General features: G+C 39.1%; 2 protein-coding genes across 3 annotated transcripts in view; one reads left to right on the top strand and one right to left on the bottom strand.

The window, feature by feature from the left end:
- The window catches only part of rgl2 (ral guanine nucleotide dissociation stimulator-like 2), a 32,072-nt gene extending 15,805 nt beyond the window's left edge, over positions 1–16,267 (top strand). For both annotated transcript variants that reach the window (XM_085292628.1, XM_085292629.1), the window contains 15 exons: positions 611–667; positions 1,574–1,770; positions 2,243–2,352; positions 3,042–3,257; positions 4,437–4,540; positions 6,242–6,326; positions 9,421–9,480; positions 10,430–10,516; positions 10,606–10,638; positions 11,006–11,127; positions 11,255–11,341; positions 12,077–12,170; positions 12,325–12,549; positions 12,778–12,892; positions 14,079–16,267. In XM_085292628.1, coding sequence (XP_085148754.1) covers positions 611–667; positions 1,574–1,770; positions 2,243–2,352; positions 3,042–3,257; positions 4,437–4,540; positions 6,242–6,326; positions 9,421–9,480; positions 10,430–10,516; positions 10,606–10,638; positions 11,006–11,127; positions 11,255–11,341; positions 12,077–12,170; positions 12,325–12,549; positions 12,778–12,892; positions 14,079–14,260 — 1,774 coding nt within the window. In that variant the 3' untranslated portion in view covers positions 14,261–16,267. The remainder of the gene's footprint in view (positions 1–610; positions 668–1,573; positions 1,771–2,242; positions 2,353–3,041; positions 3,258–4,436; positions 4,541–6,241; positions 6,327–9,420; positions 9,481–10,429; positions 10,517–10,605; positions 10,639–11,005; positions 11,128–11,254; positions 11,342–12,076; positions 12,171–12,324; positions 12,550–12,777; positions 12,893–14,078) is intronic.
- A 62-nt stretch (positions 16,268–16,329) lies between these two features.
- dnase2 (deoxyribonuclease II, lysosomal) lies at positions 16,330–26,304 on the bottom strand. Its single transcript, XM_085292630.1, has 7 exons — positions 25,984–26,304; positions 25,287–25,384; positions 24,923–25,094; positions 23,805–23,910; positions 22,616–22,780; positions 17,937–18,155; positions 16,330–17,782 (listed from the first exon to the last, which is right to left on the bottom strand). Exons 2-7 carry the CDS (start codon positions 25,382–25,384, stop codon positions 17,418–17,420), a joined length of 1,125 nt encoding a protein of 374 aa, XP_085148756.1. The 5' UTR covers positions 25,984–26,304; the 3' UTR covers positions 16,330–17,417.
- Positions 26,305–26,553: the final 249 nt, after the last annotated feature.

Below are 26,553 nucleotides of genomic sequence, written 5' to 3'. Positions count from 1 at the left end.
GTCATGGAAATCCATTGATTAGTTGTTAGGATTTTTCAAGATCAACACAGCCTGTGAGCCTCATTTCCTATTAGCCACTGCTAAATAAGAAGCTAAAGAATAAAGTTCAGTTCATTGCTTATGATTCAAAACTATACACCTAGTTTTCTCAAGATACACAGGTGTTATTGTGGCTTTGCAATTCGTCTTCAAGCCATTTTTAAACAGGGATTTCTAAAATACTTGTAAAGTTAAAGACATTTCACATAGCAGGAAGCACCTGTGTGCTGATTTAAAATAACTGCAGCTTAGTTCTTCTTCTTAGAAACATTACTCAGCAAAATAAGAAAACTGCTTGTGGAATTTCCTTCCACCAAATAAAGGAAGTTTATATATGATACACCTAAAATTTTCCAGAGATGCAACAGGAAAGAGAGTGAGAGAATCAGCAGGAATGTAAACACCAAAGCCTTTGCGAAAAAATATCTTTGGAAAAATAAGTCATATATAAAACCACCGGAAAACTGAAGTGCTATTTATGATACAGCAGATGCAGCTATCTGAAGCTGAATGATACTTTCAAGCTGGTTTTCTTTTTCTGCTTCATGATTTTTTCGTTTTTTGTTCACAGGCTGGAGAACCCACCCGGGGACAGCGAGAGAAGTCAGATAAGACAATCTTTTAACAAGTGAGTTTTTGAATAGCTAACCAAAATCTTTTCGAGTGCTTGAGTTACTTTAGTATCTGCATGCCATAACAACAACTGCTGCGAACGGTTTTGCTTCTTTCTTTCATTCTTTTTTTTAAGGGGAATATTATTTTTACCAGGCAAGGTGTTTTTAAAAACTGAAACAGAAACTTTCATGTTACACATCATTTCAACAGCTGCTGCTATTAAAATCAGCGTGAGCACAAAACAAAGAGTAGTTAAAAGCTTTTTCTGGGGTATAAATCTCTTTCTGCAGAGAGTAAGTAAAGGAAAACAAGCTGTAAAATCTGAGAATTGTTGCTAAATGTCCGTTTTACAAGGATACACTAATGAACTGAAATCCAAAAGTGTTTTGAATTTTCCAAAAAGCTTGTATAAGATATGCTCCAGTCAAGCTTGTTCATTGAAGACTGTCTCGTAAGTGCCTGCCTGGTGAATTCCAGCCAGTTTCATGATAACTGGGGCGTCTTTCTTTGCAGAGGTGCTCGGTGCCACTGGCAGACTTACTTTTGTACCACTTCTTGTAAGCAGACTTGTCCTTCAAACTAAAATCTTGACCCTTTGGGTCCACTAGGCTCATGTCTAATCTGCTATTCTTGTCTAAACGCCTGAAGAAGGTGATTTATTGGAAACTTCTTAGATGTGTTGAAAAATATCAATATATCCAATCGATTCCAATCTCATTCCGTCATCCAGCACAGGCAGACCGGTCACATATCACATGCAATCTTAGCAAACACTAGAATAAATCTGAGGATTAGTCTTTTCAGTTGCAAGGCAGAAAATGTATTATTTCGTTTATGTTCTTGCACCAGCCTCTCGAGTTGTTCCCCTTTCTTTTCTTTAATTCCTCCCATCCTTATCTCCATGTCTCTATCCCTACAGAGCAGTGTGTACAGTGTTCAGCACGTGGCTGTCAGAGTATCCTGAAGACTTTAAGAGTTTGGGGGACCCCTCTCGCTTGCTACGCTTGGCTCCCCTCCTCCCTCATGACTCCTCATCTGCTGCTGATCTCCGCGCTCGCTTCCTCAGGATAGCCGAGGAGCTCAGCGAGAAAGCCCTGCTCCCAGATACCCATAAAGGTCTGTGTTTTAACTGGGATTTAAATGACAGTGTTATGGCCTTGTTCAGTGAGGTCATCAAGAAATATATATTTCTTCTCACTTGAAATCAAATGGAGACTGCAAGAATGGAAATATATACAATCTGGATTTGTTGTGACTATTTTCACCTAAAATTATTTTCTCTGAACATAACATCATTTTTCCCAGATATCCTGAACATTATTATGAAAACTAAAGGTTTTAGTTACTGCTTTTTCCATCTGGTTTGTCAGTGAAAGATCTCAACAACTATTAAATCAGAAGCAATGCTGACATACCTATTCCAAAGCTAAGATTCAGAAAGTAATTAAAACAAACAGTAACAATTACTCCTTTCAGTTTTGTGCTAATTTGCTACACAACCCCCATTTCAGCTGCTTATTTCTCCCATAGTCACCACAGCTCTGAACAATCTGATGCACATTTACTTGATCAGTGTCACTATTTGCAGATCAAACCAGTTTCACCAGCCCTCCTCCTGATGCCTCCAAGTTTGAACCTACCAGCATCCTTGGATTCTCTGGAGCGCTGATTGCCGAGCAGCTCACCATGATAGAGACTGTGAGTTTACCCTGAAGACAGAACACTTTCTAAGTAATGACCTGTGGTGACAAAATGTAAAACACTGCACTCCTTAAATGGCCTGTATTTGTATAGCTTTTACTAGTCCCCCCTAGGGACCCCAAAGCGCTTTATACACCCAGTCATCCACCCATTCACACACTGGTGGAGGCAAGCTACAGTTGTAGCCACAGCTGCCCTGGGGCAGACTGACAGAAGCGAGGCTGCCATATCGCGCCATCGGCCCTTCTGGCCAACACCAGTAGGCGGTAGGTAAAGTGTCTTGCCCAAGGACACAACGACCAAGACTGTCCGAGCCGGGGCTCAAACCGGCAACCTTCCGATTACAAGACGAACACCCAACTCTTGAGCCACGATTGCCCCTTACGTCCCTGGAGACTTATGTGATCGTTTCAAACATTTACTAATCATGTGTGCTTTCAGTTTGAGTTCAATCTGCTTTTTATTGTCTTAATCCTGTTTTTTGTATTGATACTTTTTCAAACAGCAGTTTGATTAAAATACGCAGAAGTAAGAGAAAGAGAAGTGTCCCACTCTCAGAATCTCAAATGTTTTCATAAGGAAATTTAAATAGGATGACCTCTGAGTTCAGTTTATGTTGTTTAATCAATGATTTGTAAGCAGTTTTTACAGATCTTAGTTATAGTTGTAATTCTCACCTCTTTCAGGAGCTTTTTGTCCGTCTGGTCCCGTACCACTGCCTCGGATCGTTGTGGTCTCAGAGGGACAAGAAGGGGAGGGAAGGAGTTTGTTGGTCAGTCCGTGCCACTGTGCGTCAGTTCAACAAGTTGGCCAATGCTGTTTTAGCATCCTGCCTCTGGCCGACAAAACTGCGGAGCCAGCAGAGAGCTCGACTGCTGGAGAAATGGATCAGCGTGGCAGAGGTCAGTAGAATGAAGTCACAATATATAAAATTCAATGCAACAAACACATATTTTGTATCAATCTCAATAAGTCTCAATAAGAAATTGAGGTCTCTGTGAAATTAAACTATTAACTGTATTCCACTTGGAGTTTCAAGGCATCCAAAAACCTCAAGCCTGCTTTAAATCCTTCAGTAATCCTCTAACTGTAATCGTATGCTCAGCTCTGACTCTGCACAAATCATGGCAAAGTCACAGTTGCTAGGATTCTGGTTATACTTTTATATTAATCCATAGCTGTGAGCACCACACGTTATGTCACAGTCTTCTCTCCATCAATGAGGAACAAATAACAAAAAATACTCTGGTGCATTTTTTTGAGAATGCAATGCAGAGTTAATATCGTTTTTCAGGGTAAATTCCCCTCACAGATAAATGAATTAGAAAGCAAACCCAGAAAATCGAACCCATAAGTTGTTTTTTGGGTGTTTTTTAAGCTGTGTTTCACTGATATGAACAGGATATTTGAGAAACGGTGCAAAATCATTACACAGCCAAAGAAATGTTCTTTTCTGTTTTCCATTTTCCAGCAACTCCAAACAAAAATATATGTTTACCTCAAGATCAAATGAGATCTTTTTCAAAACCAGCATTTTTTTGGACTGCATGTAAGTGTTAAGTGCTCCTGGTGTATGTTTCTGTACACGATGAGCAAATAGTGTAGGAAATGAGCTCTTCCAGTAACACCAGCGCTGAGTCAAACAATGTGATGTACGACCTCTGGGCAATGGGAAACATTTGCATCTGCTTACTGTGAAAGAGAAAATGTGGATTAAGTGAAATCTGTAGCAGTGTTAGAGTTACCGTGCAGATCACTCAGCTTCTTTAAAATATTAAATTGCCTGCAGCAATGACAAGCTCTGCTCGAACACACACAAGCACAAAACATATCGTGTCCCTGTCTGCTATGGCCTCCAGCTTTAATTCTCCCTTTTTTCCTCTGGTTTGCTGGAAACCTGGCGTTCCGGTCTCACCCTATGTTTGTTATGAGACAAACCCCTTTAGCAGCATCCATTATTCAGCACATCAAGGTGACAGCGTAACTCAATACTCGGCAGACCCACAGCCACAGGTGTTCTCAGTTACACTATACCATGAGATGCAAACGGTGGTATTTGTCTTTGTACGTTCTTTCAACAGGCGTGTCGAGCCAGGAAGAACTTCTCCTCGCTGTACGCTATTGTGTCTGCCCTCAAGAGTAACCCCATCCACCGGCTGAGGAAGACGTGGCAGGACACCGACAGGTCTGAGGCTGCAGTACTCCCTGTTTTAGTGCAGAGGCTTTATAATCAAATATGTGGAAAACAATCTAAGAGAGGAAAAGTGCAGGATTACAGCTCGAAACAAGGGCATTTAAAGGCTATGGTGATCATTCTAAACAGGTTCATGTTAAGTATTGGAGCAGCAGCATGAACAGCTGGTCTCAAATATTAGTTTATTTAAGTATATCCATCCATCCATCCGTCCAACCATCCGTTTTCTGTCTGGGTCTGGGTTATGGGGGGCTGTAGTCTAATTTGAGATACTCAGACCTCCCTCTCTCTAACCTCGTCTTCCATCTCCTCTGGGTGGACACAGAGGCATTCCCAAGAATGTAATCTCTCCATCATGTCCTGGGTCTACCCTGAGGTCTCCTCCCAGCTGAACTTACTCAAAACACCAGAAGGCATCCAGAAGGCATCCCTGTCAGATGCTGAACCACCTCTCCTTAAATGTTTTTATAAATATCAGAATATAAAATCATGCTTATACATCTTATATTAGGGGTCTGAAGTGCAAAATAAGAAAGGAATATTGTGCATTCTTTCATTTTTATTATCTTTTTCATTAATAATAGAAAATAAAAAATAATTGGATAACTATACATTCAAACTATTTTTGTCTGTTTTGTGCACTAAATCTTAAAGTCGGACATACATCTGGATTGTAATACTTAAAACAGTATCACCAGTTTTAAGTACTTTCTGATGTACAGTGCAGTAGACAATACTGAATTAGTATGGGTAAACAAGGCTCTTTATGGTAATCGAGGAATGGCACCAGTGCTGTCTCAGGTATCAGGCTGCAGTTTCTTGAACCTGAGAGAAACAAAGGTGTTCCACATTCTCGATAATTAGACATGCCCCTCTTGAAAATCAGTTTGGCTTTGGATAGGAATAATGCCGAGCTGGAGGAGACAAAGACTCCCACATGCTCACAGGGACCAGGCGGGTTAAACTGTTGAATGTCTGAGTCAGCTGAGTCAGACGTGCGGGTACTGCTGAGAAACGTTCAGGCCTGCAGTGCAGGTGGGAAACTGGTTTAGGAGTTGGAATCAAACGGACGGCTGATGTGTTACTTTGCTAGATAATTAAAGCTTTTTGCTTTAGAGCACTTTTTGTAAGAATTCTTATTCATTGAAAAAACAGGCAAAGACTACAAAATATATAATTTTATAATTTATTTACATACTACAAAAACAACCATATTTAGAGAAGGCTAAGGAACTTGGAAAGGAAAGCGTCTGGACTTCTTTAAGTTGCTTGAAGACATTTCACCTCTCATCCGAGTCCCAGATTTAAGCCCTATGGGAGTGTCCCCCCAACAGGGACAATGGACCCCCTAATGATCCAGATATAACTTCATATTGCACACACTGCACCATCGCTGTTTTAATATTATTTTATAGCATCAGTTTTCTGGGATGTAACTGCCTGCTGTTCAAACTAGATTTTAACTCCATTTCTAAATTACCTCAGGTGTCTCTTTCTGTGATATTGTCTTTTAAAAAAAACCTTTCATATTATCTCATATGGGATATCATGCAATACAATAACAGTAAATCTGTGCCTGGCTAACGTCATTCAAGCTCAAGCTTGCACAAATGATCTTCATTATATTTTAGTAGACTGAATAATATAAGACTACAAATCAGTCTTTATCTTACTGATCTGGTTACTTTACAGAGAGGCGTTGAGGAAATATGAGGAACTGTCAGAAATCTTCTCAGACAAGGACAACTATTCACAGACCAGAGAACTCCTGAAGGAGGTAAGTGGCAGGGATTAAGGGTGTAATGATAGTGGACTGTATGTCTTCAAAGTTGGCTGAGGTAAAAACAGGATCAAATGCCGAATGATGACATCAGTTACATTATACTGTGCGAAGAAAGCAGATTCAGTGAGAAATTTGATATTTTATTTATGGCACACTGAGGCTGCTTTCTACTTGGGTCACGACACATCACGAAACCAGCAAGTAAAAAGTGAAATCATCAAACACGGATGGCGTGTGTTCTAGACATCTTGTCATTTCACTGTACGTGTTGATTAATGATGAAACTAGCTGGAAGCAGCATCTTATGCTGGAAAGCTGCCGCTTTGAGCTCTCAGTGACGGGGCTGTTGTGTTGGAGCGGTCTTGGTTTAGAGTCAGATTTCAGCAACTCTTGTAACGACTTGGACTCGTTTCAGGGCTATTTTTACTCAGACCTGTGCTGCTCTTGGCTACCGTTAGAGGCTTTTATGTCTTATCTTTGTACTGTCTTGCTAAAAAAAACAACTTCCAAGGACTCTTTTCCCTATTCCTTTATCGCTCCAAAAACATTGATTTTGAAAGTATGCTGTAGGTGCATGAAGTCATGATGCATTAGGCTTATATAACAGAGCCTGTTTGGGGACTTTACTCGATATCATCACATTTTTTAAATCTGCTATATTACGTATGAGCTAATTCATTTGGGTAGTACTCTCCCAGTATCTAATATTCCTTTTTTTCTAACATAAGAATGAAACAGGATGTTTCTGATAATCCATTAAAAGCTTTAAAAGGCACCATCAGCGCAAACTCAGCAGGGAGGTGTAGCTCAGTGACTCTAGTTGAGAGACCTAGCAGAAACAGGCTGGCTGCTGGATGTATCTGGACACCTGTCAAAGTGTCCAAGCTTCCATCCAAGGACCATGTACGCTCACACAGTAGTTTCTTGTTACATTGAGATATGATAAATGATCATTTCTTTTTGCAAAGAGAGGAGTTGCCCTCCGTTGGCCATGAAAATAATGCAGGTTCTCAGTTGGCTTCGTTTTCAGTCCGTCCTTTATATACAGTCTTTGCTTAACACAGCATGCACTGACTGCACCGATGTCTGTTAATGCTCAAACAGCAGCTCTGTAAAACCATGTGGTCACTTTGCTATTTCACATGCTGGTGGTATGAGACATTTATTAATGTGCCTGTCATCTGTCATCACATTTATTAAATTCATATTTGCACAGACTAAACCAGAGCCTAACCATCCACGGAGAAAGATGACTGCTATGCAGGCCAGAAAACAGTGTAATCTTCATTAGTACAAGTGCCCTTATTCTGTCAGCGTTTCCACTGTGAAACACCCATTTGAAGATGCATTATATTTAGTTTGCACCGTGTCAGCGAGTTTGGGAAATTGGCAGAATTAGCAATGTTTTGATTTTCTATAATGGTGCCGCGCGAGCATCAGTGGCTTTGCATTAGCTCTGATTTTACCCATGATACCCCCAAAGGAGTTCATCCAAACATTTTCTTTCATTTCTAAAGCTTCACTCTGAGCTTTGATGTCAGAAAAACACCACTGCCTTCTGTTGCCCTTTGATTTTTTTTCTCTCCCTCACAGTAACTTGCTCCTCTTCATCTCACAGCTTGTCTAAAAATGACTACAACCAGCAGGCAGGGTGTAAGATGAATGATTCAGTCTAATAAAAGACTAAACTGAACGTTAGGAGAAATAAATTATTCACAAAACTGTCACAGAAACATTTGACAGTAATACCGCTTTATTATGATGTTTATGGCAAGTTTTGACTGTTTCTCTTCCCTGATGCTAAGTTTTCATGACAGATCTTTTGACTGAACGCTTCTAACTTTCTTATTAATGTTGTGAAAAGGATTTTAATGTGTGCTTAGGTTACCTGAAAATTAATCATGACAGAATTAGGTTTTACAGTATCTAATTTAGTGGTAAATAAAAGTCTTTACTTGCAAGCATTGCAAGTAAAGATAAAATGTGAGACATTTTCACAGATAAACATTGGATATACCTATAAATGTTGATGGAAATGGAAAAAGTACATTACAAAACATTCTACCATGGTAGAAGGATTATTCCAGGAAAAAATCTTTAGAAATTCCACAATTAAACCTGCATATTTTAATTAAGACCAACCGCATTGCTTGATTTTAAAAGGTTGGATCAACGTTGTCTCATTGTAGAGGCTGGCAGTGGAAAAGAAATACCACAAGCTAACATTACCTGACACTAAAACCTGATCAGCTCATCAACACCAGTATGTTTTTTTTTCTTCCAACAAGGCCCAGGCTGCAGCAGCATCCCTTGAAACTCCAGATGCGTCTAATTGTGTGGTGATTCAGGGATTTCTTTATTGCATCAGATTGGAATTTATAATGTAATTAGGTTGGCTAACACAGGCATATATTACACAGCAGCCAGAAGCATTTGTGATGGAATGGGGTTCATTAGAATTCCTTTACAAAAAATGAACATTTATTAAATTAATATCAGATAAAATCTCTTTTTTTTTTTGTAAATTTACCTTTTTTTATTTAAATAACCCACTATTAGATTTGTTGTACTGTCTCAGTGTAATAACTTTCTTCCAAAGTCCATAATTTTTTATACAATTAATATCTAATAATGTTAATAATATACAATTTGTTGTACATTAAAAACCAAGTTAGATAACATCTATTTTAACAATGTATGGCATGTCTAAGGCCTGACCTCAGGGAGTTTTTATCATCTTCAAGTTCACTGTTTTGCATTTTCAGCCTTTTGTCAGCAAAAACGTCTCTGACAAACTCACAAATACAAATTATGTCAGCTCTCAAAATCAAGAGCTTTTATTTTGTGTTCAGTTTTAAGCAACTGTAAGTGCAAATAAGTGCTAGTTTGGTGTCCCAGTGGCCTCTGCTGGCATTTCCATCTTTTTGGGTGTAACACGTACTTTTATTGTTGACCAAATGCAATACAGTACAATACAGTTGTCACTGTAAGTATTTTTGTTGTTCTGAAAGTAGAGGAGGAGAATTGATTACGTTCTACTAATCCAGGTTGAAACTCGGGATTTCCCTCTGGTTTTTTTCTCTTGCAGGAGGGCACGTCAAAGTTTGCCAACCTGGAAAACAGGCTCAACAACAGATACCTTAACAAGGTAACTGGAAATACTGTCAAAACTTGTTGTGGAGATTAAACATCTGACAGTGGAAGAATACTTGGTTAAAAACAGGTTGGGTTGTTTGTGTGATAATGAACTCCCTTAACAACCTTTAAAAAGAGATTGTAGGGGGACACTACTTAAATGCCTCAAGTGTGCCGCTCTTAGCTTTCGTCCACAGTTTGACTTAAATAACCCTCAGTGGAGTGTCAAATAAATTTGGGATTACATCATCAAGACTTTCCACATAGCTGCAGCAGCAGAGGAGTCCTTTAAAATGACCTTATGGTCTTCTGCAGAGGCAAAACCTCAGATCTGCATGCACATAAAAGACAACAATTTTCACTAACTTTACAGCGCACATCTGGGGTACATACCAAACATTTTAGCCTGAGGGGTTGTACACCCCCACCGTCCTTTATGGTAGACCTTGGAAAAATGTGAAATGATGTAAGACCCTGCAACCGTGTCATGAGCGTTATAAAAGACAGAGACACCGTTTTAGATGAAGTTTGAGGGCTTACAGAATGACACGAGCGCTGTCTTATTGCATGCACAGCGTATGTACTGCAGAGCGTGGTTTCAGCATGTCACTAATGTGCGAGTAGGCAACGTTTTTTGGGGGGAGTTAAAAGTACTTTCCTGACAGCTTAACATATTGGTTAACACAAGTTAAACTCTGCATTCAGACACTAACACTGTTGAGCGGGGGGTGTTTCATTGGTTTAATAGAGGGTTGTGAGGGCGATCGACCAGCATGCAACAGCAAAGTGGAACAGCGAGCTGTTGTCTTTGTGTATGTGTGTGATGAGCTAAATCCCAAGCCACTGTTTGAAAAATAGCTGCAGGCGGCAGCTCTGAAATCCCTCGCTGTGTGGGCTCTTTACATTGTGAGTAGAAACCTCTAAGGAAACTGATGAAACACTTTCTTTTATTTCTCACACAGTCCAACGCGCAGGGCACCGTGCCCTACCTGGGTATCTTCCTCACAGACCTCACCATGCTGGACACGGCAGTCAAAGACAGGCTGGATGTAAGTTGATTTCATCTGTGTCACGTCCCCTGGACTTTTTATTTTACAATTCTTGAGCTGACATAACAGATTCTGTCACTCCTTTGCAGAACGGCTACATCAACTTTGACAAAAGGAGAAGAGTAAGTGCTGCAATACACATCAGTTTGAGAGAAAAAAGGTTCAAAGTTGAATACGTGATCTGTTTTAATGCTTATGATAAGAGACATTCTGCATTTGGTTAAGCTGATGCCCTGATACTAAGCAGTTTTGAACAGAGTAAGCTCCACTTTTTGCAGCATTAACATAAGCTGCTAGTGTAAGTAAGAAAAGAGTGTGTAAGAGGGAGCAGTAACATAATATCTGAGGGAGGAAATGATTAAGTGTAGGGTGCTGAGAGGTGCTTCTGATACAGATGAAAAAAACTGGCACAGTAATAAGAGAACAGCTAACACGGGTGGGGTTTTTTTTGTTGTGAAACTTTGTGGTGATATGGCTCTTTGTTAACAGGAATTTGAGGTTTTAGCTCAAATCCGGCTCCTGCAATCATCCTGCAAAAACTGTGTTTTCACTGCTGACGAGGCCTTCGTGCAGTGGTATAACAGCGTGCCTACTCTGAGGGAAGAGGAAAGGTGTGTATGCATTTGGTTACAGTCGAGACAACCAAAAACTGCCTTGAATGAATTCATTATTTTAAAGACAGCTGCTGTAGCACGTGTTGATGGATGAAGAATGATAAAGTTATCCTTAATTTTTCAGTTATAGGCTGTCCAATGAAATCGAAGCACCTGGCGACCCGAGCCCTCGCGGTCATGCCCCAGCTGTCGTTATCACACAGTGTCCAGAGTAAGCTAAGCAGAGCTCACTGACTCATTCATAAACATACACATAACACTAAATATAAGTATATATATGCAATACCACATATACAGTTTAGGATATAGAATTTTAATGGGAAGCGGATTTTGGCTTCTCAACTCGTCAGTTGGTGACCACTGCAGTAAAGAAGCTTTAAAAAATATTTCTCACTACATTGGCAACAAACCAGAGCCCTGGATTGGTTACAGATATTTTTTAGGTTTTATGATACTTTTTGTAATTATCCACTTTTACCACTGGAGGGCAGGATTTCAGCCATTAAAGAAGTGCTCATGTTAAATTTTTGATATTTCTTTTTAGTCCTGCCTTCATTTCCTCAAGAAGATTTATGTTTTATCAGACCGTCATTCTAAATAATAATTTAATGACTAATCTGGTTAAATTAATGTTGCATGAACTCACTCCACCATCTTGTGGAATAAGCTGGTACTAAATAAAAGTACAGACCTATTTCAACTTAAGCTAATATCTCTTTGGACCTAAGGTCACGGTGGTTGTTTCTTCGTAGGTTTAAGTTTTTTAATAATTTTCATAGAAACAAATTTGAGCCTTTAAGCCTGTGCTGCTTAAAATTTAGATTTTAACTGTTTAACTAAAGTTTAACTTTAGTGTAAAAACTTTATTGCAAATTTGTAACAAATAAACCAGTTTCCCTGACAAGTTTCTCAGATTGTTGTGTTGTGTGTTTTCATGCATTTCCAGTCTAAGCACCTCCCGAACCAGCCTGGCTGGTGACAGTGACAGCTTCTTTGACTTTCACTCACCCGTCAATAACCTGCTTTCAAAGCTCACAAAGGTAAGTCACTCAACAACAGTCATCAGTCAGGTTTCTGTTTATATTATGTCATTTCACAGTAGGCAGGCTGGACTGTTTTGCATGTTTAAATATACAGATTAGTTTCCGATTCCACTCAGTCATTATCATTTTCATGATTACTGTTCCACTGCAGCATATGAGATCTCCGTCGGTGTCCTGTCTGGATGTTGACACGTCCCCTCCTACCAATGAATCCAACCCTGCCACGCTGACTCCAACCACTCCTACAAAATCACACCGTCGATCAGCCTCCTGTGGCAACAATCCCCCTGGTAACATCCAAGGGTCAGGGGCAGACATGCGGATCATCAGGATACGGATGGACCTGGAGGATGGAAACCTGTATCGGAGTATACTGGTACGAATCCAAACCATTTGTCTCTAATTAAAATCAGTAGAATCAGCACAGAAGCCTTTGTCATTAATTTATCAGTGACAATTTGCACTTACAGCTTCTCCTCCTATCTGCAAGGACCCCATAATCATAGTAATCAGAGTCAGATCCTCAGGATACAACGGACCCAGGTTATTATTAGTGCAAATCAGGCTGTCCTGTTTTCACTGTTATTGTCCTTTGTCGCCTCAGGTTACGAGCAATGACAAGACTCCCACTGTGATCAGCTCTGCCTTAGAAAAGCACAATCAAGACCCCAAACAGGCATCCAGATATGAGCTGATACAGCTTCTGCCTGAAGGAAAAGGTAAAAAAAAACGAATCAATTCGACAGACACAATGTTTAAAAAAGTCATCATTACTAATATGACCAGTTTTGTCAAAGTGGTTTCTCTTTTCAGAGGAGACAAAGACTTCATTTTGAATTTTTTTCTTTTGACTAACCCATCAGTGCCACAGTTAAATTATTATTATTATTTTTTTAATTTTAGTCTAGTTTGACACATGTACAAAGTCGTTACCTTTGTCAGGAGGTTATTAACTTTTGAGGGAGTTTCATCTGATATTTGTAAGGTTGTGCATTTTGATTATGCAGATCTTTGTAAAGCAAGTGCTTTTTGCACATATTGGGACAGACAGTATGAGAAATATGTGCAATCAAATAATTATTTAAAATCATTATGAAAATCCAATTAATAATGTAGGAACTTGAAGAGAATATAAACCTGAATGTTTGAACTGCCAATGCAAAGCTGAGCTTCCTCCTTTGTCCATTAACTAGGACAGTTACAATCAGCTGCTTTGATGATCTTAGAACAGCTAGACAGACATCAAAATCTATATTTTAATCTTTAATCTATATTACACATGTGTAATACTTTCTGTACAACCTGGAACCTCAATTAAATTTGGATCCTTGAGGATCATTTTCTTACTGGACCACATTCAGCATTTTTGAGATTTCCCCCCCTTCTCTCTCTTTTCACTTGTGCGTCTGCAATGACCACGAGATGTCCTTCAGTGTGTCAAAATGGCAACCGTTTAATTTTCATTTCATTTCTGGACAGAGGACAAAGGAAGTCTGCTGAATATTCTCCCTCAGACAGCTGGTGATATCATAACAGTCAGCCTGGGCAGTCCTGCAAAATTTACAGCCACAGGCATTCAAATGTAAAAATAAAAAGCAACACCCCAGAAGCATGATTCTGATCGTGCTTGTGATGCTTCACTGCAAACTCCTATGTGGTCTCTGGACTGTTGCCAGAGACAGGATGTACTTCATGATTGCACTTTTTATCATTAATATCTGTTATTAGAGTAGCACATTTTGCTCTTGAGCGGTTTGCAGTTAAAAAAAGACTGAAAACTAAGAGAAAATACAATTTACTACAAGTTCTACAAGTCAAATCCATTAAACACTGCAAATGAATCTCATTAGAGCGCAGCAGCCTTCACATGTCATGTATTTATTCCTTTCTCTTCTCTTAAAACAGAACTGGTCATCCCTGCTACAGGAAATGTCTTTTACGCCATGACGTCATCTAGTGTTGATTTCCTGCTAAGAAGGAAAGACGGGAACTCCCCGTTTGGCTCGCATCCGATCAGCACAGAGACGAGCGCCACTTTTCCTCGAATCAAGGCCAAGGGAAGGAGACTGGTCAGGAATCTTTTTTGACATCAGATTTTTGTCTGCTTTGTCTACCGAGGTGGAGTTCTCTGATGGTCTCCCAATGTGAATGCAAAGTGAGCTCTCACGGACAGTAAATGTGGCCTTCTCTGTCCAACACAAAACCTACACATGCCTTTCTCCTGTGCTCCTGCCAAGCTCACCAAAACACCAAGAAGAACTCTGCTTGTGTTTCAGTCAACATCTCCTTGCAGGAAGGTGTGGCAGATATTTCAGAACTCCAGCTGCTGTGTTCAACAGAGCTATTTGCACTTTTCCATGCACGCTAATTTACATCCCGAGGACGAGCAGTGAAAGCCTTTAAGTGTACCTTTGGTACTGGTTCTCAAGTCCCTGTCAGGTAGCACTTGATGCTTTTTATCATTACAACTCACAGAAAGAAAGAGTTGCTTTAATTGCTACAAAACACCAAGAAATCCCTTGTTGTCTTGTGCCTCATCTGTGACTGACATTTCCGAATGTAAAAAAGATGTGATTGGTTGGAATGCGCTTCTGTGATTACCCAAGATGCTGTTGAAGGACTTGAAGTGTGTTTTTTGGGGGGAAATTAGATTTAATGAGATCTGAATCGGAATCAAGACAGTGCAAGTGCATCATTGTAGCAAAACACTGGAGCTTTTCAAATGAGACATATATGATTTGTATATATTTATATATTTTGTATGTCTGTGTGATCTCAGCATTGTGTGACAGGTCCTCGCGTGACAAGTAACTGTTTCAACAAGGAAAAAATCCTTAAAATAACTGCAAGAAACAGGCTGACATGTCCACAGAGAAGGACAGCTATTTTAGCTTTTACTCATTTCTCCATAAACTTAAAGCAGCAATAATCAGGATTTTAGAATAACACTGAAACTCTGTTGTAAACTGTTGTAATGAACTGCGGTCAGTTTATTATCAGTTCTGAAGCTCTGCTCAGTTTTTAAGGCTCTTTTAGCTCGTTGTTTTGGTTTTACACTCAGAAATACCACCTTGTTGCAGCTGTCACCAACAGATATTACAAAAGCAGCTCTGATTGGTCATCTTTTTTACCTGAATCGAATACTCATGCAATTGTGAACCAACAGGTGAAGTCAGAGAGCCACATAATTTTCTCAGGAGCTGCTGGAGACCAAAGTAAACCTCAAGGAAGGCTGATAAGGACTAATTAAACCAAGTGGACAAAATGTATTTGCAAAGAAATTTTTACAGTGTCACCTCCCTCAGCTGCACGTGAATGTACGCAGCTGTGTTGCTACGTTACAGGGTGATCAAACATCACTCAGCCTCTTAAACCTCGTGGATGAAAACTGATTATTGCAGCTTTGAACTTTAAGCACTTTTAAAACAGCTTTGCTTCAGTTTGTTACTAGAAAGGAACATAAGTAAGAGAAAAACACTGCCATTGCTAAGTTTAAGGTTTTTCAGGTCTGATACTTTCAACAGAGCATAAGCTAAACTTAATTTATGCAGATTTTCCAGTAGCTCAGCAGGAGTCCATCTTCACTGCAGTTTACACAGACCGCAAAGCCTCAGTTCCAGCGTCGTGGCTTCAGTGAACATCTTAACTTCAGTGTATGTCTCTTTGAAACAAATCTTGTGACCTCTGGTCGTCCCGGGTCAGTGCTGGTGAGGCTCCTTTTACCGGCCGAGGCACGAGCACTGAGGGGCCAGGGAGAGGATTGTGGGTATTAAAAAAAAGACGTGCAAGCATGATCCCATGCTACAGATTGTTTTAGTGCCTTTCTCTGCTGGGTGCTCACTTTCTCATGTTTGCATTAGAATGTATACAGTCCACGTGGAGGAACTGCAGACAACTCCAGTGCTGTGTAGTTCCACATCAAAGCTATTTATGCACTACATACAGTATGTCCTATTTTTGTGGTAATAAATTTACTTTTATATGAATTTTAATTGTTTTTGACTGATGTTCAGTACTGAGATGTTTTTCATGCTGCTGAGTATCCCATAAAAAACAATTAAAGTTGTTGCTACTTGTCAAAAACATGGCATTTCTGTTTTTCTTGTGAGGGGTAAACAAAGGAAAGAGGATGCGGATCAGTGACTAAAAATACATATTTTTCTTCGTATCTTTATTCAAATTCAAGACAACCAGTGACAAGACAATCTTCAAGCACAGTCAGGGTCAGAATTAATGTATATATGTGGAAAAGTATCAAATCTAAAGCTCATGCTGGAGATGCACACACACTCATACAAGCCTGGTTAATGATTCAAGTGTCTGTAATTTATCATCAGTGACAGATTGTTATTAAGCACAATCATTCCCACATTTGATTAAAAAGAATTAACCAGCAGGTTTGGAATTCTCCCTGAGAATAAACGAGCTAATGTTTAAAAGCAGAAAATGTCAGTGAGTGAAACGGCACTCATCCCGTTCGCACCAGTGTCTCTTCAGTTTCTCTGAAAGTACCCAGTGGTTATAAAGATGCTTGAACCACTAAAGTGCCACTTTTGAGGTTTTTGTCTTTTACAAAATGAACATATTACTCATAACTATTCCAGCTCCAGAAAATCTAAAATTATAAAGAGAACAACTCAATGACCCTTGATAACCACATGAAATCATACTTAACAGAGGAACAAGTAAAATGCTCCTATTGAGTGTCTGTGGCTGATGGAAATTTTATATTTTAGCTAAAGTTGGACGAGTCGATCATTTCATTTGAATTATATGTCTACTTCTCTAGTAGGTGTGAGTGATGACTGGCTTTAATGTGTAATGTCACGACTTCTAGTTACACCTAAATTAGATGCAGATGTTTGGTTTTTTGGTCACTACGAATCAAATCTGAAATAAACAATAACACCTGCACATACTTGAAAGTCATTACTATTTACTGTTAAATAGTAATTATTTGAAGATGAGACTCTATGGACTGATTGAAATATTGCATTGCTGTTTATTGGCATCTTACTGTCATCTACTGATCACTAGATTAGTGTAAAACGTCTGGCAGGAATGTGTTTAAACTAAAAAACTGAAATTGTCTAAATGTTAAAGGCTAAATATTTCACATAGATTTCACTAGATGTGAACAGAAATCTGTAACAAATAAATCCACATAAAACCCTGTTCGCGTTATATTTTTTCACCCTCATGACTCATCATGTCCAAGTTGACACATCTGGCTCCTCCAGACTCTCAGCACTGGACTGTTTTTCCTTGACAGTCCTCACAGTCCAAGGCCGCTGTTCGGTAAGCCTTCCACACCACCGGATCACGATGACACACTGTGCCTCCACCCCGCTTCTCCTCAGCCTCATCTCGATTTATGTCCCCGACACACACCCAGCCTCCACCAGCCCCAGTCTCACTGGGGCTCACCGCCCATTTGGAGTGGTCCTGGCTGGTCTTGAAGGAGAACGTCTGCCCAGGGTTGAGGAGCTTGATGTTCAGGACCTTCCAGTCATCCGAGCAGTCGGAAGAAAGGATGCCCGTGGAGCGAATCCAGAACTGGACCAAGAGGTCTGACTGGAGGGTTGGGGCCACCCACGCATGATACAGATCTGATGAAGGGGACACAAGATGGATGAGGGTGTTTTGTTTTTTTTTTACATTTTTTATTGCAAGTAAACTGTACGAATGCTCTAAAAATATTCAGGGTCACAAAGACAGAAAAGGGTTAGGCTTAGAAAAGACATCATTTCGATTAAGTTGTACCGTTGTCAAAAGAGGCTCCTTTGGCAAAGCTGATGAAGTTTGTCCCACCCTTTGAGGTGAGTGTCACGCTGCGATTGGACACAGGTTTGGCATGTGGAAAGAATTCATATTTCCGATTTCTTTTGCCACAAAGAGCAGCGAGCGAAGGCACCTGGGATGCCAAAGACTCTGGGATGCTGCAGTCATACACATTAGGTTGATTGATCTCCAGCTGTTCTCCTGTGGTGCAAAAGAAATTAGATTTAAAGAAAACCACACCCTATAATAACATCATCCTTTAAGTAAAGCAAATAAAAAGCACTGTACTGGTGACACTGGTTCAAAGCCATTTGACGGACCTGCACTGGAACACTGTGCACAGTAACATATAACTAAGGTATAATCTAACTGTACATACAATTCAGGAATAACTTTAAAGTTTCTTCCTGTTTGATGCCTGACGTAAAGCAAGTTAAAACCATAATCAGATCTCCGTTTATGTCACACCAGACCAATACATACAACTTCAATTCCAACAGAGCTGAGACAGGGCTGTGTTTATTACTGTGTAGCATTCCCTGTTCTTGTAACAAGGTTACAACAAACAAACACCCGGGAACTGAGAAGACCAGTCGCAGCACTTTTTGAGAGACTTCTTCAGAGAACAGTTTTCCACTTTGTTTCAGTCTATTTTAAATGAGCTGTGAGAAAATGGAGGGGCTTCTGGATCTTTGCACTTGTAGATGTCACAATAAAATGTATTCACAGACAATGATTTCTGGCACTGTTGTTAAGCCAGTGCAGTGATATCTATGACAGACTCTTGCCTGATTGTAATGGAGTGCTGCCTGGGGGCCCACAATACTGATTTTGTTGTTCCTTGCGCAAATTTCTACAGATTCTTGGAATCGTTCCATGATATTATGTTTTGTAGATGATGAGCTATCCAAAGTACTTGCAATTTTCCTTTGAGGAACAATATTCTGAAATTGTTCCACAATTTGTAGATGTACTTTTAACAGATTGGCAAACCTCTGCTTCTCTAAGATGCTCGTTTTATACCCCAATAATGTCACTAGCATGTTCCACAAGCTGTTTCTTTTTAGATCCACTTACTTTTCCAGCCTTTTATGGCCCCCATAACAAAATGAGCTAATATTTTCCATGAAACAGTAAAATGTCTAAGTTTAAACACTGAGACATTTTGTTTGTTTTATTTGTGCACACAGAAAATTTCGCAGGAATAAAGATTATTGGGGTAAATTAGAAATTGTGTCACTGCATAGTTTGTTGAGCATCGCAGCTTTCACTTAGTTGTTATTTATACATTATTGCTGATGCTCAGCGCTGTCTGCTGCACATGTAGCAGAGAACCGCCATCATGCAGAGTTAAGCAGGTTGTTATTAAAAATTCTTTTCGTCAGCCTCCGGTTTAAGTACTGCTCTGGCTTTACTTTTAACTGAATTTTAAATTAAAGCAACACAAAAGTAAAACGGAAAATAAAATCTTGCTCGCTCCTTTCAAAATATAAACCAAAGCAGTGCATACTGCAGCACTGAAGAACGTGAAAATTGGAAAAAAAAACTTCAATTCTATTCTCTTTATATACATTCATGCATAAGCGAGGCTGAAAATGTCATTTTTACCCATAAAAGCTACGTAATGGCGATGTCTACCAATTGGTCGACTACTCTGGACTGAAATTCTTTCACAACTATCTGCAGTTTCTATGCATTTCTGGTGAGATATTAATAGCATTCAGAGGATGAGTTCTTCTGAGTTTGGTAATCCTCTGACTTTTCGTCCTGTCACCATGAGGATGACATTTTTGGTTTTAATTAAAACGTCTTGACATTCAAACGACTCTCACGATGAATCCCCTGACACACCTTCATCTGGCACAGGCTGCAGAACAGACTTTTATTTGCCTAATACTCTGGTTTGAGGCCAATTGCCCACATATGCCAGCTGATATTGGCATCCTGGCTTAATGAAGAAAATACGTTTGTGACAACTGATAAATGACTTAAATACTTAATGTTTTAGCACAAACTGAAACATAAGCAGTGCTTTGAATAAAAAACAAGTAAGTAGCTTAATTAAAGCATTAACAGGAAAATTATTCTGACAACATAATAAAAACATTATAGACAGTAGTATGAAATCTCCATTTCTCCAAATTTATGTGCAAATGAACGCTGCAAGGTGCTTTAAAATAAAAACACGATGAGGCTGTGCTCACCTTCTGCTGTTTAACCCTGCAGACTGAACACTCTGACACTCTCAGCATGTCAGCTAGAGAGACGAGAATCTGATAAAGCAAATCCCTGCTAGAGCGTGAGGGCCAGTATCTCTATGGTTACATACCTCAGTTTAATTACATTACCCCAGGCACTGCCATAGCAACTGTGCCAACTGCTGGGTCTGCCAGGGAACTGCAGAGGCAGCCGGGTGACATGGTGATGACACCTGTTTATGCTGATTATCTCAGTTCAGGCTGTTTTTGTTGTGTCAATACCTGAGTCGATTATTAAGCACCAGACGATACTTGAATCATCTTCTACGGGGAATAATAATAATTGTAGATACTGACACAGATTAGTGATTAAATGTGCTTAAGAAGTTTTCATTATTAGTGTGTAACATATACCGGCATAAATCAGCAGTATTTTTGAGCACCACATGGACATTTACTGTTTAGGTGACCTTAAACAAAAGAGAACACAGAGGGAAATCATTACTAACTGTTGATGGAGGCCCGATTTTTGTCTTTTTCTTTAAATAAACAATAGCAACCATGATCTGTTTAAAAAAAGAGGCAAAATTACAGGATAAAAATTCATCGCAACGCAGAAAAAGAAGTACTGTATGCTCAAACATTCCTGGGGAAGGACTTTCTTAACCTATCTTGTGATGGATGACCCTCGGCCATCCCGGCACTAGATGTCTCCATTTTGTTCTGGTTTGTGCTCTGCTTTGTCCTGTAAGAGCTGACAGGGGAGTAAATGGCAGCATGAGCTATACCTGCGTGTTCACCTATAAAAGCTCCCTTCTTTCCGCAGTCACTCTGTGGTGTGATCTCAGTGTGATCCTTGGATTTCTCTGCCATTCATCCATACATAGTCTACACTACACGACTGTCTAAATTTAGCTGTGCTTTTGTAAATCAGTTGTGTCTACCAAGTTACCAGCTCACCTTGTCTCCTGTTCTTTGTCATAGTCCGTTAACTGGATTGTGACAAAGAGAGTATAAAAGTTGTCTTATATATAAGACTAACAATGAAAATATGCTTTATAGTTTGAAAAAATTGCACGATATTGACTGGTTGCTTTTTACTTTCCTTGTTTTCAGTCCAACAGACAGAGTTCCAGTGAGGATGTTCATATTAATCGTAATCAAATAAGCTCTGTGAGAGAAAAAACGGGAAAAAAACTAGTTCAGACTGCGATAAAGATTCAGTGTCAATCAGGCTTTTTTTTTTTTAAATTCTTGACTACCTGGATTTTGTCACTGAGAGGACAGAAGCCCAAACAGCAAGCAAACTAAGTTGTTTTAAAAGAAAGAGGAAGAGAGCTTAACTCATAAGGAGGATAAACTGAGAAATCTCACTAAAGTCAAAGTATGAGACAAATACTGATTATTTTCAACTGTGAATGATGCAAAACTACTTTTGTAGGGTTCAAGAATAAAAGCGGAGCTGGAGATGAATAGAGCAGGTCGTCCTTTATGTGGACAAATATAAAATAGCATTAAACCAAAACACTTTGCATGGTTGTCTTTTTACTTTTTCTTTTTTTTCTTTTGTTAATGGACTGGTATTCGTATAATGCTTTTCTGTTCTAACTGAGCACTCAAAGTCCTTTTTACAAAAAGCCTCTTTCACCAAATCACACACACATTCATATAAGCTATATTTCTATACCTAAGAACTTTGTATAACATTCACACAGTGGATGCATAGGGTGACTTGGGGTGTAGCATCTTGTCCAAGGCTACTTCGACATGTACGCTGGAATAGCTGGGAAATCAATCCTTCGACCTTCTGATTGGTAGACGGCCCATTCTACCTCCTGAGCCATAGTGGGAGGGAAGGGGGTGACTTAGAGAAGCCAGACTACTGGGACTATAAGAAACTTACAAAAACTTTGCAAATACATATTTTACTCTATTTAACAGCTGCCTCGTAGCTGAGATTACATTAAACCGAAATGGAATCTCTTTTTATCTCTATTTTATTTAGTATATTAGAAATTGGTTGGCAGAACATCCAACAGCTTCTGTGAGCCCCAGTTTGGTCTGCAGGCCTTAAGTTAACATGGTTAAGATGTTTGGCTGATACAGTAAACTACATAAACATGAACTTCTTATTCATAATCTCTCACAAAATACTACCACAGGCTACAACAGCTTGACTTTTTAACTACCAAGCAAAAATATTACCCTAATAAAGATATGAGATTGAAAAGAAACTCTTCAGTTCCTTGTTAATTAAAGCATATTTAGTCAGACCAACATAACTGCAGACAGGGAACAGAATATGAATCGTCATTAGCTGTCTGGACCTTCTCCTCCCAGCACTCATACTGTGATTGCAATCTAATACCATCATCCATTTAAACATCCTCATTAAGTGTTAACTGCATTTTTATATCAACTCTTTCTTCGCTAAGAGGCCACATGGCATGGCTCCAGTCTTACCGATGGTCTGGAAATGGTCGAGCGGGTATGTAACACAGATGAAGTTTTGCCCATTATTCTCCCCGCTGCTGGGGTAATAATACTCCCCTGCCTGTTGAACAGGAGGAAACTGAGGGGTGCTGTGGACCAACCAGAAACCCTGATTTTTATCCAGCAGCACAACACCTGAGGAGCAGAGATATTAAAATAGTAAGAAAAATACATCAGACGTTTTCCCTGAAGATGGTTAACGTGGACATTCAAGTGAAAACAAAATATATTTATCTATGCTCATTTGTTTTTACGCATCAGAGGAAATGTAAGTAATGCGCATTAATCTGCACTTCTTTTTTAATAAGTAGAATTAGAACATATAAATGATGAAAGAAGAACGTGAGGTTGATAATGAGATGTTTCAACATGTTTTTATTACTATAACAAATCTTTGCCAGACTTTTTTTTTGCCCTTGTTGCAGAGTTTTTAAATCTTCCTAGTATCAAATTTCTAATGAACATACTGTATACTTTTCATGTAAGTAAAAAGAGGAGCTTGAACATGTGATAGGTTGTCTTTATGCTTCTTTTATTTAACGTTGATTTAAAAAATTTTGCTTTTTCCATCCATTCGCTCTTTATCCACGACCAGGTTGTGGACAGGGGCATAATTTCCAGGGGGGTTAGGGGGGTTATGACCCCCCCCCAATAATCAGACCCAACCAATATAACCCCCCCCCCCCCCCCCAATAAAATTATGAATTATCTTGCATAAAAAAGCTGTTGATTTTCTTTACTCGTTTCAGGTATTACCAGCAAAATAGTTGCATGTTTAATCATCTGGGAATTTACGCAGATTTATTTATTTATTTAGACGGAGATCTTTACACCCCCACCTCCCAATGTTCAGCACAAAGTTACGCTGATGGTCGTGGACCAGTCTAAGCTTAGATGCCCAGATGTCTCTCTCCCTGACCACGTTATCCAGGGGGACTACCAACATGTTCACAAGCTAATCAAGAGATATAATCTATCTAGCAAGTCTCAGGCCTACCCCAGATTCTCCTCCTCTTAGGACATGCCCGGAACACCTCAACTGGCTCATTTTGGTGTGGAGTAGTGCCCCCTACTCATCTCATTTTTTTCATACTATTCCAAAATTTTGGAAAACAAAGCTCGAAACTTTCTGCAGTCTTGGGACAATCAGAGAGCTCACCTTTCGTGTGACCCCCTCTGCTCTCACTGTTATGAACCCATCTGTCACCAGACGAGTCCTCGTGTGGCTTCTGGTCATTGTAAAGGATGTATGCAATGTCTGTATTCTGTAAAAAAACAAAAACAAAAAGGTTTTTAACTGTAGCTTCATGCATGTGTACTCACCGATCATAGAAAATGTAGAAACAAATGTTTTCACCTCAAAAGAAAACAAACAAACAAATAAATAAAATGGCACACAATGACATCCATTACAGTGATGTTAACCAATACAATTACGCACAGATGGTTGCATCCAGTAATTTTTGATTCAGAATCGTATCCACAAACTCTCTCACATGTTTTGATGAATCTATCAAGTTTTCAATTAGTAAATGACCTTTTCTGCCTCCTAGTTGCACAATCACCGGCCAGAAAGACAGATCACCTGAATGAACAGATGCAGTTTCACTTCTCATTATATGTTTGTTCCTCTGATCTAACAATGTCAACTGGATATAGCAGATGTCTATGAAAAAAATGCTTATTATTGCATATCATGTTGGTGAAACAAGAAGTCTTGTGACTGGGGTCACAAAGAAGAAGCAGGAAAAATTTAAATACCCTAAGCTCAGTGGTTTTCTAGGACTAAAATCTGCACGTAAGCATAACTGCTCTGCATGTAGTTAAAGCAAAGAGTTACTGCAGTTAACAGAAGTCGATGCACCAGCACTGTCTGTCACTTTTGGCTATTGTGATAAACAAAAATGTATTTTAAGTTTTGTGAGTCGTAAGAATTGGAAGTTCAACTCAACTTTATTATACATGGTTTTAGGAGAATATTACATTTTATCTTGTGACAAATCAGTATTTCTAAAACATGACATCATTTTTGGGGTCAAATATAAACTGAAGGTCCACTCATCTTAAAACAGCTGACGTTTTTTTGCCTTTTAGCATTAATTGTGAATATACTAAATGAATTAATAATAAGGAACTTAAAAGAGTATGATAATCACATTTTGAAGAACACTTGCTTTCACTTGGGTGTTTTTCCAAATGAAACTGAGCTTACAGTTTTTAAACTTTGTACTCAGTTCCACATTTGTAGCAGAAAAAAGAAACCTGATGGAAACAAACCTTCCCCTGCGTGTACAGCTGTCCGACCGTCCTGCCCAGGGCGCTCGTGGTGTCATTCACTGTCTCCTTCCCTTTAGTCCATCCTTCACTTCCTTGGTCCAAAAGCAAATACATCTCACCTTGTTCAGGAGACTTACTGCCATGCTCTTTGGGAAGTTTGTATATATAGAACCTAAATCAAACAGAGACACAGACAGAAAGGCTGTACATGTAAGAACTGCTTATATTGGTGCATGTCTGTAAATGCTAAACTGTTATTGAAAATATTGCTTCTGTTTAATCAGAATAATACATCTAGGTTAAAACAAACAAATAAGGAGGACTTTTGTACGTGATTTCTCAGGAATTGTTATCAATGAATTACCAATCAACAGCATCTCCTTGGTCATTGTAGCAACTGATTGGTGAGCTGCTGCCCTCTAACGGCACGTAGAGGATCAGCACGGACAGGGACAGAAGCATCTAAGAACAAGAGACAGAGATATTAATAACTACGGTTAAATATGTGTATATGTGTTAGGAAATTAAATGATGAGTTCACGTTCAAAATATTTGGTTGAAGCTCATTTTTTCTTTTTACCAATAATGACTCCTTCGTTAAGAGTTTCAGTATTCTCAAGTAAAAGTACCAATAAAACAGTGTAAAGTCTTTTTTGTTGGAGTAGAAATATTAAAGTATAAGCAGAAAAATGTCCAGCCACTGAAGGGTTTATTTATTTATTTATTTTTATATTTTTCATACCCATGTATTAGTGGCTATACACTATCATCGGTAAGTTATAACCTCATCTTGTGACTTGTTGGAAAATGAATGAAAAGAAACATTTAGTATTACCGTAAAAAACTAAAGCTCCTGACTACAAAAATACTGTATAAAAACAGAAACAATGATTTTAATATGAAAACATTTAACTAATATTTATCTTCAGCTAAATCTAATAATACTTATGGTTTGATCCTATAAATCAAAGCACAAGTCACTCAGTCGCTGGAATCGTTAGCGGTTACAGATAACTGCGATAGAAAAGTGAAAAGTGCAGTATAAGTTTGAGTCAACATACCCTCACGTATGTTCTCAATAAAGTCTTGTTTTATTTTGCTGCACGAAGATCGGCTGTGGCCTCAAGTTTCGTCTTCTTCGAGTACATCCCAGCCTACAAGTGTTTCCTACAGGGACTGGTACGTGCTTGTTTTGATCTCGGCCGAAAGCTCCGGGAGGAGACAATGACGTATGACAAAGACAACGGAGCGATCGCTACCAACGGCAGACATTACATTACAGGGAAATGATCGCACTAAAGAAATAAAATCCAATTAATCCTAAATAGCTCTCACGGTTTAGGCGTGAAGACTGTTTTAAGTGCTCCAAAACTTCGAAACTTATCCTTCTCAAAAAGTCCTAGTTTCATGAAGTCATGTGGTTGATGACGTCAACTGGTAGGCGGTACTACCCTGAAAAGCGGCTATTACAAACACCTTTCATAATATAATATAATATAATATAATAATTAGACTTCTTATAACAGAAGCAGATTGAACTTTCCCCCTACTTTAAAAAGACATTTTCAGTATTTTTCCCCTTGAATATTAGTTTAAAACTTAGTTGCATAACTGTAGTTTTTAAAGACGTT

This window comes from Mchenga conophoros, linkage group LG11 (assembly GCF_057382185.1).
Source record: "Mchenga conophoros isolate Kocher_MC1m ecotype Shallow Benthic linkage group LG11, M_conophoros_male_GT1.1, whole genome shotgun sequence".
Lineage (NCBI taxonomy): Eukaryota > Metazoa > Chordata > Actinopteri > Cichliformes > Cichlidae > Mchenga > Mchenga conophoros.
This window is presented reverse-complemented; position numbering and strand designations above follow the sequence as displayed.

Bases quoted from the DNA above. Each gene is read 5' to 3' on its own strand.
- dnase2 (XM_085292630.1), bottom strand. From the start codon at position 25,384: ATGCTTCTGTCCCTGTCCGTGCTGATCCTCTACGTGCCGTTAGAGGGC. The intron at 25,095-25,286 runs GTAATTCATTGA...TGTTTGATTTAG, and splicing joins CAAGGAGATGCTGTTGATTG to GTTCTATATATACAAACTTC. The intron at 23,911-24,922 runs GTTTGTTTCCAT...GTTTTTTTACAG, and splicing joins AGCTGTACACGCAGGGGAAG to AATACAGACATTGCATACAT.